The 13,281-nt window shown below is 47.8% G+C and overlaps 3 protein-coding genes across 3 annotated transcripts; 2 read left to right on the forward strand and 1 right to left on the reverse strand.

Moving 5' to 3' along the window:
- The first annotated feature begins 1,685 nt into the window (after nucleotides 1–1,685).
- On the forward strand, nucleotides 1,686–3,671 carry DFJ58DRAFT_823189 (uncharacterized protein). The gene is made up of 4 exons (XM_041392103.1): nucleotides 1,686–2,876; nucleotides 2,932–3,035; nucleotides 3,087–3,271; nucleotides 3,320–3,671. Exons 1-3 carry the CDS (start codon nucleotides 1,739–1,741, stop codon nucleotides 3,264–3,266), a joined length of 1,422 nt encoding a protein of 473 aa, XP_041235764.1. The 5' UTR covers nucleotides 1,686–1,738; the 3' UTR covers nucleotides 3,267–3,271; nucleotides 3,320–3,671.
- Nucleotides 3,672–5,274: 1,603 nt separating this feature from the next.
- DFJ58DRAFT_823192 (uncharacterized protein) lies at nucleotides 5,275–7,519 on the forward strand. The gene is made up of 5 exons (XM_041392104.1): nucleotides 5,275–5,739; nucleotides 5,801–6,439; nucleotides 6,486–6,625; nucleotides 6,682–7,187; nucleotides 7,322–7,519. Exons 1-5 carry the CDS (start codon nucleotides 5,563–5,565, stop codon nucleotides 7,450–7,452), a joined length of 1,593 nt encoding a protein of 530 aa, XP_041235765.1. The 5' UTR covers nucleotides 5,275–5,562; the 3' UTR covers nucleotides 7,453–7,519.
- DFJ58DRAFT_823198 (uncharacterized protein) lies at nucleotides 7,520–9,383 on the reverse strand. The gene is made up of 7 exons (XM_041392105.1): nucleotides 9,012–9,383; nucleotides 8,447–8,955; nucleotides 8,355–8,356; nucleotides 8,166–8,282; nucleotides 7,978–8,141; nucleotides 7,632–7,940; nucleotides 7,520–7,558 (listed from the first exon to the last, which is right to left on the reverse strand). The coding sequence occupies exons 1-7, from the start codon at nucleotides 9,207–9,209 to the stop codon at nucleotides 7,547–7,549; spliced, it is 1,311 nt and encodes a 436-aa protein (XP_041235766.1). The 5' UTR covers nucleotides 9,210–9,383; the 3' UTR covers nucleotides 7,520–7,546.
- Between the last annotated feature and the right edge of the window lie 3,898 nt (nucleotides 9,384–13,281).

A 13,281-nucleotide genomic window follows, 5' to 3' on the forward strand; every position in this document is an offset into this window, starting at 1 on the left:
GATAGCAGATGTACTCACAAAACCGCTAGCTAAACCATCACATCAGAGACTCTCCAACATGATGGGCATGTCTCCAGATTGAGGGGGAGTGTTGTGACATAGCAATCAGCCGACATGGTTCGTGCACTTCCTAGCAGAGTTACGAGAGCATCTGAGTGGCGGAGTAGTTAGTTGATATAATAGATAAACGGAATCAGCCGAATATATTCTGCGCGCCACGAACTCCTATTATCGTCGCTGTTCCTACTAAGCCCGGAACCTAAATTTTAAGAGTACACACCGCTGCTAGTCGTTATTCACCTAAATCAGATCGCCTGAGGGCTCCAAGCATGGTCCAAATGAATTATTTCCCGCTTGGTAAACACGTGCTGCGCTGCTGCAAAATGTACAGCGTGTCCTCACAAGTTTCCAACTGATATATAGCTCGTGGTCATCACTCATATGAATAAGACAGCCTTGATAGCTAAAGTAGGGTGCAAATCAAGGCTTTCTGGCTTGGCGGACACGCTCTGACCCTCTGGAAGACATGGGCCTCAGCTCTTATTTTCAAAAGTGCCGACCTTACTTCTGAGGTGGCAGCGCTGATTCATCTAGGCTGAGCACCAACTCGTGTCCCATCTCCCCTCCAAGTCCGAGTGTGAGTGATATCGCGTCGTTTTGCGCATCATTAACCTCTGTAGGACAATCTCCAAGTATTCTTACCTCTATAAGGCCAAAGATAACAATGTGATCCCCCATAGCAGAATTGTGTTGATTCTTGTTATTTTGTACTATATATTGTTATACATACTCTTATCAAAGCTTCACCGGTTCACTGATGCTTCATGATTCACCTCTTACAAAACAAAACCATTGAGATCAGAGAATCGGCATCTTCAAGTTTAATCACTTGTTACTCAATGAATGTTAACTCTCTGCTCAGGATCTACAAAGACGGTCGTAAGTCCTTACTTATTAGTAGGAGAATCTCGGTGAGCACTTAAAGAACCGAGGGGCGAAGTTCTGAGCTCTGTTGCATCGTCTCCCCATAGTTATCGTAGCAAGACTTGTCATGACGTCCACAATACCATCTACTCCGAGTCCATTCCAGTGGTGCGAGCAATGACATTGTCACGGTATTCTCTGTGGTTCTTCCTGGCAGTCGTCGCGCTTGCGGCTTCGCGAATCCTAAGGTCATGAAAATGATGGATTTGATGATGGATCACGTGGTCGAAGCGCGTTCGCGTTGGGCCAAGGTTGCAACGTTGAATATACATATTGAGGGTTGTACTCTTCCACGAGTCTTTGTGGATGGTGTATCCCGCAGCCGTGGACTTGATTATTTATTTGCCTGTCAACCAGACGCCATACCATAATTCCCGGGATCCTAGTTTCCATGTAGTCTGACCAACGTGAGTCACTCGTGAGTCACATTCAAATTCATCCACTTGTTTTCTGACGTGGAGTAACCTAATTTCAGCCACTCCGCTCATGAATGCATGCAACGCCTGGTCAATCGTTTACTACATACCACTCTCAATAAAGTCATATTAGAAAGGGCTCGGGCGTCTGTACACTGCCATAGAGCTGACCAATGCTTACTCAAGCGCTTCATATGCCAATCGCCTTCCAATGGTGTTGTCGTTTGTCCCCCTCGAGTTCGTCTCATGGATCACCATGAATAAAATGCGTGCATCGTCTTCTCACCCTCTGTTATGCATATAATGGGCAAGTATCATGTACAGTTTCTAATCGCATCATGTCTGACGACGACACCTTCAGGAATTCGGATCCGTTTGACAAGGGCTCATCCATTCGGAGGCTCGTCATTTTTGGGTCCGTTTTCTCCATTCTTGTTGGCCTTGGCTTTATCGTTGGTGGTGTTTACATGTGGATCTTCACGTTATCGAATCAGAGCCACGTTCATGGTCTACTGTACTTCAAGTGCCATGTGCCCTCTGAGGTACCCAGCCTAGCACTGAATCTGATTGTTACTGTATGCACCGAGTGTGCTGGGGTAGTGCACTCCAGGACCTTGCGATTCGCACTATTTCAAGAACGCCGTGCCACGTACAACTCGAATCTGCGTCTTCTGACCGGATCCGACGAAAAGGCAATGAACTCCGCCACCATCAACGGGCTAATGGCGCTCTTGCTTATCATTTCCTACTCGTCCAGCTCTTTCCTCTTTCGAGACTTGGGTCAGTACATCTGGTCTGTCGAGGCATGTGGGGTAATGGCGATTCCGGCCATCGTCCTCGGCATGTCCATTTTTCTCCAGACATGCATCTCACTCTCTGCACTACGGAATATAGAGATCCCGACATGGAGCACTTCCCCTTTCGATACCATACCGGCGCTTCGCCTTATCCATCGTCCTCAATGTTTGAAGAAACATTACCTCTTTGCAGACACCTGCACATGTGTTGGCACGCCTCCAGATACAACAAAACCCAAACACCCCCAGCCATCTGCATGGAATACTCGCAAAGGGGTGAGAAGGGCTATTTATTTTTTGTGGGGATTAGCCATCATATGTATGTTCTGGGGCCTCTGGGTTTATCTTATTCTCCCAGACGGTCCCAGTCGTTCATGGGCGTTCTTCCCTGGCCCGGATAATTACGGGGAAGACGCCATTCCCGGTGACTACTGGTGGACTCAACAAGGAATTTCGTTTGCAACATGGCTCTCACTGTACGCACTCATGGTGATTACTCAAGGGAGCCTCACTCTTGGGCTCCACTGCGTAGAGCTTGTTGCAGGTGTAGTGCGAGATGAGACAATATGGAGAGGAGGAAAAGATGGATCGAACAGCGGAATCAATTCTTCTTGGTTTCGTGCGTTTATGCTACGCAACTGGCTGCACATTGTGCTGTTCTGTACCAAGCCAGTTTTGCGTATGTCATCTGTTGTGATGCACTATGTACCTTGACTTACCCGCATCGCCGGCAGATTGGTTATTTGGTCTCGCCGTTGAGATATACATCTACGAAGCCGTCACCACCACAAATGTGTTAGATGGATACACTGCTGGAATTGACTTCTACTCCGCCCAGGTATTTATCGTCTTTAGTCAGCGCCGTCCACCTGTCTAATTGGACACACAGATATTCTATTTAGGGTTCTGTCTCTTTATCGTTGCCATTACCTTCACATTAGCAGCTTGTCACCATCCGAAGGGAGCTCAGCTAGCTACATACGGACACATTAAGACACTCCTGGACCTGGATAACCGGCAGGAGGCACAGTCTTGTGGTCATACGGATGGTGGTTCATGTCATCAATGATTCAGGTAAGAAATTTTTCACTTCTGTAATTGTGTTTTGAGCTCTTTTGACAGGGATGAGCAGGGAACCAATTCGGGCAGGAAATGGTTTGCTAGACGCAAACGCACATGTAATGGACCTTGGTTCTGTACGCCCCGTCTGTACGCCCCGTTGTAAGCATGGCTTACCACATGTGATTCAGTATGCTACTCGTTGATTGGACATGCCGGACTGTTGCAGTTGTCTTGATTCATTTATACTTGCTGTTACTGTTGTATCTTTGCCTTACGTTGAATCTAACTCTCATACATATTCTGTCAATAGTCTTTAGTTGATCTCCCAACTTCATGACTAACGTTGGAGTGGCCTCAACCACTCTATGGGACAGATAGAAAGATGTGCTCCTCTATGGTACTACACCTGGGCTCTACACGGCCAGACGTTAGCTTGAACCTGTGGTTAAGCCGGTCGTTTTTACACTCAATATATATATAAATTGTACCCTGTATTCAACGTCAACAATGGGCTCCAACTTCTCCGCGTCACAGCACAGGCTTTGCACCTGCACGTGAACTGAGGTATATAAGCCTGGGCCAAGCCCCAGTACGACGACCACCCATTCGCGTCAAACACTCGATCTATCCCACGATAATCATTTTTTGCTACTTAAGGACGCTGGTCCTTCTTTGCCCTAGGTATTAACTCTCCAGGAATCTAGGTTCACGATATACCTGTTTGCGGGCAAGTTCAGCCACAGGGACAGGAGCCGTGCGCACGATGAGCTCTGGACCGTCACATTCCCCAATAGCATTAGAAAAGACAATCGCGTGATCGTGGTATGCCAGTGGACGAAAACGAAGGACGGCAAAAGAAAGCACAATACTGTGCGGAGTGGCAAGATCACCAAGGCTGAGGGGAGTGGGGAAATATATATCGAGATCGTCAGGGGTGACGCCACGTTACATTACTGGTATGTTCCGTGCTCTTCCTAAACAACCATCCAGGTATAACCTTCATGCTAACGGCAATTAGTATTTGTGCTAGGTTTCGAGGAACCGTCAATTCCTCGAAAGAGAGTATTCATCTTACAATGATGAACCGTAGAAATGAAGATCGTGGTTCTGCGAGAGCTACAGTCGTTTTCAGAGTCGACCCTTGAGAACCGCTGGTGTCTATCGAATCAAGCAGTAGGACAGGACGGTACGTATGTGTGTATCGCAGAATCGTCGTTCTTTGCGAGTCGCTAGGGTCGCAGTCTGATACTTCGAAAACACGAAATGATATTGCCACTACCATTGATCTACAAGAGTATGGTGTCCACGACCGAGGCGAATATTGTACTGAGCAGTTTGGGCGAAGGCGCGCAGCGCCTCCCAATCCCGAGCTGCGTGACCTGCAGGAAAGATGAGCTGCGAGGGTGGGAGGGAAAAAGAAACCATCGCGAATCACCTGAGACATGGAATGGGCACAGTCCGGACCACTGGAGGCCAAGAGCGATGAGCGATGCTGAGTGTTTGTGACGAAATATCGCGTGTTTGAAAAGGGGGCGGTGGGCGGGGAAAAAGAAAGATAACGTCGTTGAGGATGACTGAAACGACAGAATGCGTCGTCGCAGTAAGAAGACAAAAGGTTCGTACGGCTTCGGACTTCCGACGCTTGCGCAAAGACCTCCGGTCGAGCCTCGTACTTATGTGGCAACTGGCAAGAGTCAGAACGGCCTTGTCAATAATGTTGGCTGCACTCCCATCGGCCTTGACATCTAAGTTTTCATTGGTACATAGTTTCCTAACTACAGCTAGTAATACCATCGTTGGCATCCAACTAGATTCAAGGACGGGATCAGGACAGTAACCCACCGATTCGGAATCAGATCTTGAGGAGGTGGCATCAAATTTCAATAGTCCGATCATGAGTCAGTACGCTAGTACAGTGCACGCGACCACTCAGGTATCTTAAAATCTCATGATCATGATGGCATGCGCGAAATCCACGAGGAGTCACTCGGATGAGTAGTTATACTAAGGAAGGTGTTTTTAGATGCGTCGGATAACTATTATTACTAATTTGATGATCACTTACATAAATCGCGCGGGTCGATTTGTGAATCCGAATCCGTGACGGACTCACACCAGTTTTTGCCAGACGAAGGTTTAACAATTCGTCACCAGGACTCGGAGGTGCCCCAGGACCTTTGCTGAAGACGCTCAGCTATCACCTTGATGACCTCGATGCATAATAATGCTTGATCAGTGGCACGATCACTCACCGCTAGTCATCGTGTGGCGCTGTAGCAGTTGCCCAATTTTCGCCTATACATATGGCTATGGCACCCTCAGTTCAGCGACCGAGATTCAATCCTTCGAATTCATCATGTGTCAGTGATGTCCGCCCACTTCATCATGACATACCTTCGCTGCGCAATTCAGATTCCAGTACTTTGCACTTCAGATTCCAGTCGTTGGTTAGCTGTCCTGCAGATGTCCCGCTTGAATTGGTGCGTTCGCAGTCAACAGGCTATGTGCTTCCCGTTTTGTTGACGTGATTTACTCTAACAGTTCGAGGCAGCTGTTTCGCAATTGATTCATCACCCGGAGTATAATTCGACATTGATCTTACGCTCAGAAACTATCTCAGACTCCGATACCACCATCCCAACATCTGCTCCATGTCTGGAAGGATACTGCCCTGTACGCAATGTACATCGCAAGTTGCTACCGCGCAGGCCAGGTCGAGACTTGGGACTAGAGCAACACTGTACACTTTACGCCTTTGAAACCGGTGAATTTGCTGGCCTTCCGTCCATGTTAGTCCTTACACCACTTGTACCCGAAGGAGAGAGCTTGCCCTACTACCATCCTACTGTGTCGCATCTCGCTTTCCGGTTCATCCCTTCAAAGATCACCACAACCTCAGATTCAGCCTCTGCACAACCAGCACTGCGCATTGAAGCTATTCCACTCCCAGGCACGCCTACCGACCCCAACAGTCGCCTCTACCGTACGGCACTTGCACTCCTAGACACACTCCACCGTTACCTTTGGGGTGCACTTACTCATTATCAGAAGCGCGTACAACATGATGTCCTCGTACCCCGAGAAATATATCAAGACGTATACCTCAAAATGCGCGAGCGCCATAAAGGGATAGTAAATACATGGAGGGAGACCACCGATCCCCTGAAGCATGTGTTCGAGGTGTGGATGTCATCGGTATAAAGTTAGTATCAGCTAATTTGCCTAGGACATCGGCATCGCAACATTTCTTATGCTTTTCTGGAAGGATACGTTCACCGCTTCAGCTGATCTAGCCGACGTGAAGGAGCTGGGTGATTCACGATGGACATCCTGGCCTCGTCCATCTGGTGGCTTCCTTGATCTTGGGTAAGTTTGCCTGCAACATTATCTATTTTTTAGGCTTTTATCATTCATTTATGCAGCTGTGGCAATGGCCTGTTGACACATATTCTCTCGGCTGAGGGCTATTCAGGATATGGTATCGATCTCCGCGCACGGACTTCCTGGGCACATTACCCCGATTCGTCACAGGCAGCACTGAAGGTGCACGCCCTTGACCCCACACAGCTTATTTCCCCAGACAGTAGCAACAATGTAAGACAAATCCTTTGGGAGCCCGGGGTATTCCTCATTGGGAACCACGCGGATGAATTAACACCGTGGCTCCCTGTACTGGCAACACTCACGGGTGCGAGTGGGTACCTCTCCATACCCTGCTGTGCATGGATGTTCGATGAGAGGTTTACTCGCTCGTCTGCGACGTCAGGGCTCGATTTCTTTGACAACGAATTCCTTGACGCTGCCACTGGTGTGGTGTCAAGCGAGGCCGAGGACGAAGCTGCCTTCATTTCCAGCCTCGGCATGGGCGCTGAGGGTACGCACAAGTCTCAATACTCGGCCTATCGCATATGGCTTGCGCGTTTGAGCCGTTGGTTGGGGCTGGAAGATTGAGTGCGACACGCTCCGAATACCTAGCACGCGGAACTGGGCGATTGTAGGTAGGGTGTTGCATTTCCTCAAATTTTCAATATAGCACAGCTGACATTTGAATTTGGTGCGTAGGTCGCGAAAGGCTTCCAGGAGACCAGAGCATTTTTGTAGATCGAGCGAGAAGGATTGTGGAGGACGTTGTGCGTAGAGGGGCATTTAAGACACGGACTCCAGAGGGCAAAGGACCGGACGGGGCGTCATGACAGTAGCTACCATTCTGGATGACATTTTCTCGGGACCAAAATAATAATGAACTGGTATAAGTTATATGAATAGCGATCTTAAATGTGTTCCGTACTACATGATATCCTAAGGTCAATGGGAATGGATAACATATTAGCAAAGCAAGAACAAAACACCGATGTTCCAAAGTTATTGATACGAAAACTGCAAACAGCGGTTCTTCGCGTTCTTCGCTCATCTTCCTACATTCTTCCAGCAGCTCCCTCAGTTCTGACAAACCCACTCCACCTGGTCTGACCGGCTCCTCATCGTCCGTATAAGAGTTCTCGTTGTCTTCCAAAAGCTCATCTTCGTCATCTTCGTCCTCTTCGACCTCTTCATACTCTTGAGGTAATGTACCCAATAGTGCGCCAGTGCAGTCCTCCAGACGGATACTCATGCCTTCGCACATCCCTGCCCACCTCTCCCAGCGCTCCATCCCACTCCCTTGCGGCCCGTCCGCACGCTCCTAGGTCCGTGAGCACCGTCGGGCTCAACACGCGCACTCGTTCGAGTTTAGGGAAACTCGCTTTAGTGAGCGCTGCAAAATTCCTGTCATTCGTACGCTGCACAAGGAGAGAGCGAAGAGGGATCGGGGGTGGCATAAGCGCTAGCAAGGCCCACTCCGAACGCAAAAAGCAACCCGTGGAGCCCGATAGTGCGCGATGTGCTCGTGTGGGCGATTAGTAAAAACGATGGGTCCAGTCTCCTGTATCGGCGTTCTGGGAGATGGGCGCGATCTTCCAGTCGAGATTGAAAGAGAAAGCGGTGAGGAGAGGACATAGGTCGAGTATTGTGCGGATATCAAGTGCTGGATGCAGTTGAGGTCAAGGAAGAGCAGGCTGGTACCATGGTTGCCGAGGAAGGATAACACATCGGGAACATCTTCATTTTTGCTGCCAAAGTCAAAGGAGAAAGCTGCGTAGAAGTGGGAGGCTCCAGCCGCTGGCTTGTTCGATGAATTCAGCAGAGTACCCGCGCAGGATGAGCTGCTGAAGGTTCGGGAGGTAGAGCTTGACATCTTGTGCGCTTCCCAATGTGAGCGTGTCAGAATCCTTGAGTGGTGCATCGAACTCAACGGCAAGGGAAACTAGGAGTGGGAGGGCGTCTAATGCCCATATAACCTTGGGAAGGAGTTCGGCGGGGACGTGCCAGTGAGCAGTGCGCAAGTTCTTGCAATGCGTACCCAGCGTGTCCGCAATGGAACCAAATGCCCTTGATAGAGGCCAATCGACAATGAAAATTTCTAGGTTGGGAGTCTGGGCGAGCACAGATGTGAGGGTGGCTTCGAAATCATCGAGGGAGGGACCACGCTCGTAGAGAAAGTGAGTTATATGTAAACGGCGTGTCCACCACCCCAGTGAAGGATTGGAAGTGAGGAGGGCAGTAAGAGAGCGGAGCTTCGAGGGGTCGTTGAAAAACAAATAGCGGACGAGGAACTCGAGGCCGAGACGACGCCATGATTGGCACGTTAATATGATCGACTAACAGAGAGTTACAATGAGACATGACTGTCTATTTTTTTTGGAACGTGGCACACCTTCTTAGTAGCATAGCTCCTGCGCTGGACCATGTTGATCGAGTCGCGAGGTGTCCTTAGTTGCCAATCCGTAACCAGAGAACGAGCCCAAGAAGACTGGGTCATGGATGTTGGAAGGCCAGGATAGAAGATCGTATCCTCATCCGCGGCCAGACCAAAAATATGTGACCATAGTTCCGGAGGCAATGAATGAGCCATCGTCCTCAATCTGTATACAGTGGTGGAAGGAAGATGGTCGTTCCTTCTATGTTATGAGTTGAGCTACTAGCCTGCGTAAATTGTATAGCCCACCAACTGCTGGTGGATTACGATACCTGGCCCGTGCTTTAGAAAATGACACCACCACGCACTTCGCGTCTCGATCAGATGATCTGAACTCCTGCGCGATGCTTATATAAGCACAAACTGTAGTCCAGAATGTGGGAAAATCTAACCTTAACCTACGCTTCTATCTTTAGACTATCATCATTTGGCATACATTGTAGTCTCAATTCCAGACCCTTCATGCATAAAACCTGGTACATTTTTGGTACTTCGAATGATAATCCAGCAGCCCAATATATCATTTTATTTTTTTCTCATTTGAGCTTGTTCCCCACGTACGGTTGCCAATATTTACTTGCAATATACACTCGTTCGCTAAAAAAAAAATGGAATTGAGTGGGGATCACGACAAGGTTTGGCAAAATGGCTGTAGCCATTTTGACGTGCCTGCCTCGATCGTGATGCACCTCGTGACGTGGCTAGGAAGGGCTAGGACGATGCAAATGCCATGACAAGCCAGATATTGAAGTTGATAATTTGTATCACAGGTTGTGACCGCCTTGTTGAGCTCCCACTAGACAGTTAAACGAGACATCAGGAAATCTGCAAGTTCCCTGATTTACCTGTAGTTCCTGACAGCGGCAGACTTACCAAAAAGAACAGACTGTGATAATTGAGAGAAATAAAATGAGTTCTAATTAAGGTTATTCTGACACACAGCAGCATGCGAGGAGATTAGAATATGCCGAGGCAGGGCATTGAATGACACAGTTCGAAGGCTCGAAGTCCAATGCCGACAGTCAGAGTCATGGATGATGCATTCCCGTGGACATTCCCCACCGAAAACACATACCCGGTAGTACCGCAGGAGTACCGGATGTGTTCGAGCAAGTGCCCATGCACGTGACTACTATAGTAGTTGGTAATAAACAGGGTGCTGAGGGTGGTTCAACCCTGGTGGTAACATTCTTGCTTCGCGATTTCCGTCTATGATATGCTGCGAGAGCGAGGCCGAGAAGTTTGTCGTCGTCATCGCTCCCCACTGCAGCCAGTTATGCAATGGCAAGGACATCAAGGCGTTTAACTGTAGATTGATGGTAATTCAGTGGCCGGCATACGAGACGTCGTAAACGCCCCATGACGTATGATGCATTGATGATTCTACTGGTGACCGGTGACGAGTGGCATCCCTGCGCTCACTGTTGAAACTCCGTAATGACGAGCATCGAATAACATACCTAGCAGTCCAATATATCATTTTATTTTCTCTCGCTTGCTCATTCCCCATGATATATCACAATATATAATACACTCGATCGCTAAAAAAATAATAATAATATGGAATTGAGTGAGGCTCATATAAAAGCAAGTCATCTTCCTGCCGTCCACAACCGTCCACCCACCTCAAAGAAATCATTCGAGCCCTCAGCAGATCATACCACCTAAAACAAACAATGCGTCTCTTCTTCCTCACATATATTGTTGCGTTGACAGCATCTATAATGTCTGTCACAGCGAGGCGACCAACCTGTAGCGGAATGGACGAGAGTTGCGAAACGAGTAGTGACTGCTGCGATATAACAGCCATCTGCGGTGCTAATCTATGCGTCAATCCCGACAAAGGACAAGTCCCACCCTGAGAACAAGCCGATCTGCACATAGCGACACACTAGTGAGTGTCTCCGCATTCGTATTGGTGCTGTTGTTGATTGAACAATACGTAGGACACTGCTGATTGAGAAATAAATGGAGGCGGTATTGGGTGGAAGGAGGTCGTATGAGGTATCTGCGTACTGTTTGGTCTGGGGTAAACAGAGCACCATGGTCAGCCATAAATCAAATGCGTGTTAGCTACAAAGAGTCTGATTACTAGATCACGTCTTGATCAAATGATCCGCGATGCTTATATAAGCACAAACTGAGTTCCCAACAATTTGGACAAATCAATTTGACCGTGACGCGTGACGTAGGACACCAACTCGACCTCACGTCGTTCAAACGTTCATATGCATGTTCTAGTGTACAGATCTAAAGTTTGCATTCCCCGATGAGCTGATGCTTGCGATTCTTAACAATCCAACTCGAAGTCGGATTCTTCAGCTGCAGGAAAGAGCAGAAAGTCAACCATGCTATCAAAGCGTATTCTCGTTCGAAGCTTTATCGGCAATCGTGTCCAGAACACCCTCTAACACGTACCTTACACGTTTAGCAGCGGGCGAGTCCGATTTTTTCTCTCTCATAACAAGCTATTTACGATTTGGCAGGAACCGAATGCCGAGATTGACTCAGGAATCCAAGTAAAGCCGCCGCCCCAGTTCATTCAAGGCTAGTCCTTCTACAAGCTTTGAAAGACAGTAATATGCAAGACCGCTGATCTTTTCCTCTTAGTGACTGACATTGCAATGGGTCGGTAATCTACATTCTCTTTATCCCGAGGTGTTCGGAACTGCAGACACTACGAAGCTTGGATATTTCGACGGTGTGCAAAAAGGAACCCGAAATCGGTGTGCACGCACCATTAAAAGGTTCTCGTTTCACGGTGTTCAAACTTTCTGCGAGGCCTATACTATACTTGGTCGTATACGTTGTACTACTGTGCATGCCTTGCAGGTCCCAAAATATTCTTGAAAGGCCCCGGATGGTAGTATGTATATCTAGCACGATATTTCCAAGTTTGCGACTCACTGGTATCGACTCCTTGAATATGACCATAGCCTCAAGTGATCCCAATTCATGGCCGCAAATCAAGTTGTTTCGCTTCTATAGCTATTTTGTAGGTTCGTGGAGACCAAGTCGAATGGTGTTGGCGATGTCTCACTTTACCTTTGACTGCGATTTTGCAGTTGCATCCTCCACTGCTATAATATACGACTGGGGTAAGCAAGATAGTATTTATCGAATACATTGTTGATGTCTCTATGACGTTCACCAGCACTGACGTTCGGACAAGAGGTAGGCCGATGTTGACGCCCTGACAGTCATCTCACTGAGAACGGTTTTACAGATCGAACTGGTATGGGTGAGTAAAGTCTCTATCAGAGGGACAATTGGATAATAAAGTTAATTCGGGGCAGAGGAAACACTGGTCCCTGATGACCATCTTATATCTAAGTGTAAGTTATCTTATACGGATTAGTTGGCAAGTTGTGCTGACTTCAAAAAATATAGCTGCGTTGCGCTGGAATAATATTCTCTGTGTATGTGTGTGAGGCTGACAAGTTGGCCTGGTACTAATCAACCGTCTCTCACGATCAGCGTCACCGTGCTGTGTATGTCTCATAAGTAGACCAGGGCATTTCTTCTGACTGGTAGTATGCAGGGACTCTCCCGTCAGTCACGCTGACAGATAAAGTGAGTATTCTGTAGCAATCACTGCCATTCCCCTCCAACTAAATATACTTCTACACAGAGGTGAGTGAAAGTTTCGACCAACTTGTTACTTTAACCAATATAACAACTGCACAGCTGTAGGTTTTTTTGAAGCATCGAGGCTCGTTACTAAATTATTCACTGTTTTTCAGGCACTATCCTTTACTACTTTCAAAGCGGAACATCTGTGGTCGTAAATGCCATGCTGGGCGGTGAGCTACTCAACTGCATTAATTATTAGCGATATTGACTTGAATGAAATATCATTCTAGTGATCATGATCACCCGGTCATATGCCATGTATCAGCGGTCCAGAAAGATGCTCATCTTTCTCGTCGTATTCTTCTTTGCTGTCAACATCACATGCGCAGTGATTGTCGCGAGCAGCCGTGTTTCAGGGGGTAAGTTTTATGAATGACTTAAGCACAGCAGTCTCATTAAACACCAGTGGAGACCGTTCTGTCTGGGACCTATCAGTGCGGTTTTACTGGAGGCAATCAACGTCTGATAACCGACACATGGATTTTAATGACTGCATGGGAGGTTACCATATTGTGTGTTGCAGTCTGGATTGTTGCAAAATACCTCCGTGAACTGCAACAGCCATCGACAAGATTGACTCTCGGGAACTATTTCA

This window comes from Suillus subalutaceus (assembly GCF_016647625.1).
Source record: "Suillus subalutaceus strain FC151 chromosome Unknown DFJ58scaffold_266, whole genome shotgun sequence".
Lineage (NCBI taxonomy): Eukaryota > Fungi > Basidiomycota > Agaricomycetes > Boletales > Suillaceae > Suillus > Suillus subalutaceus.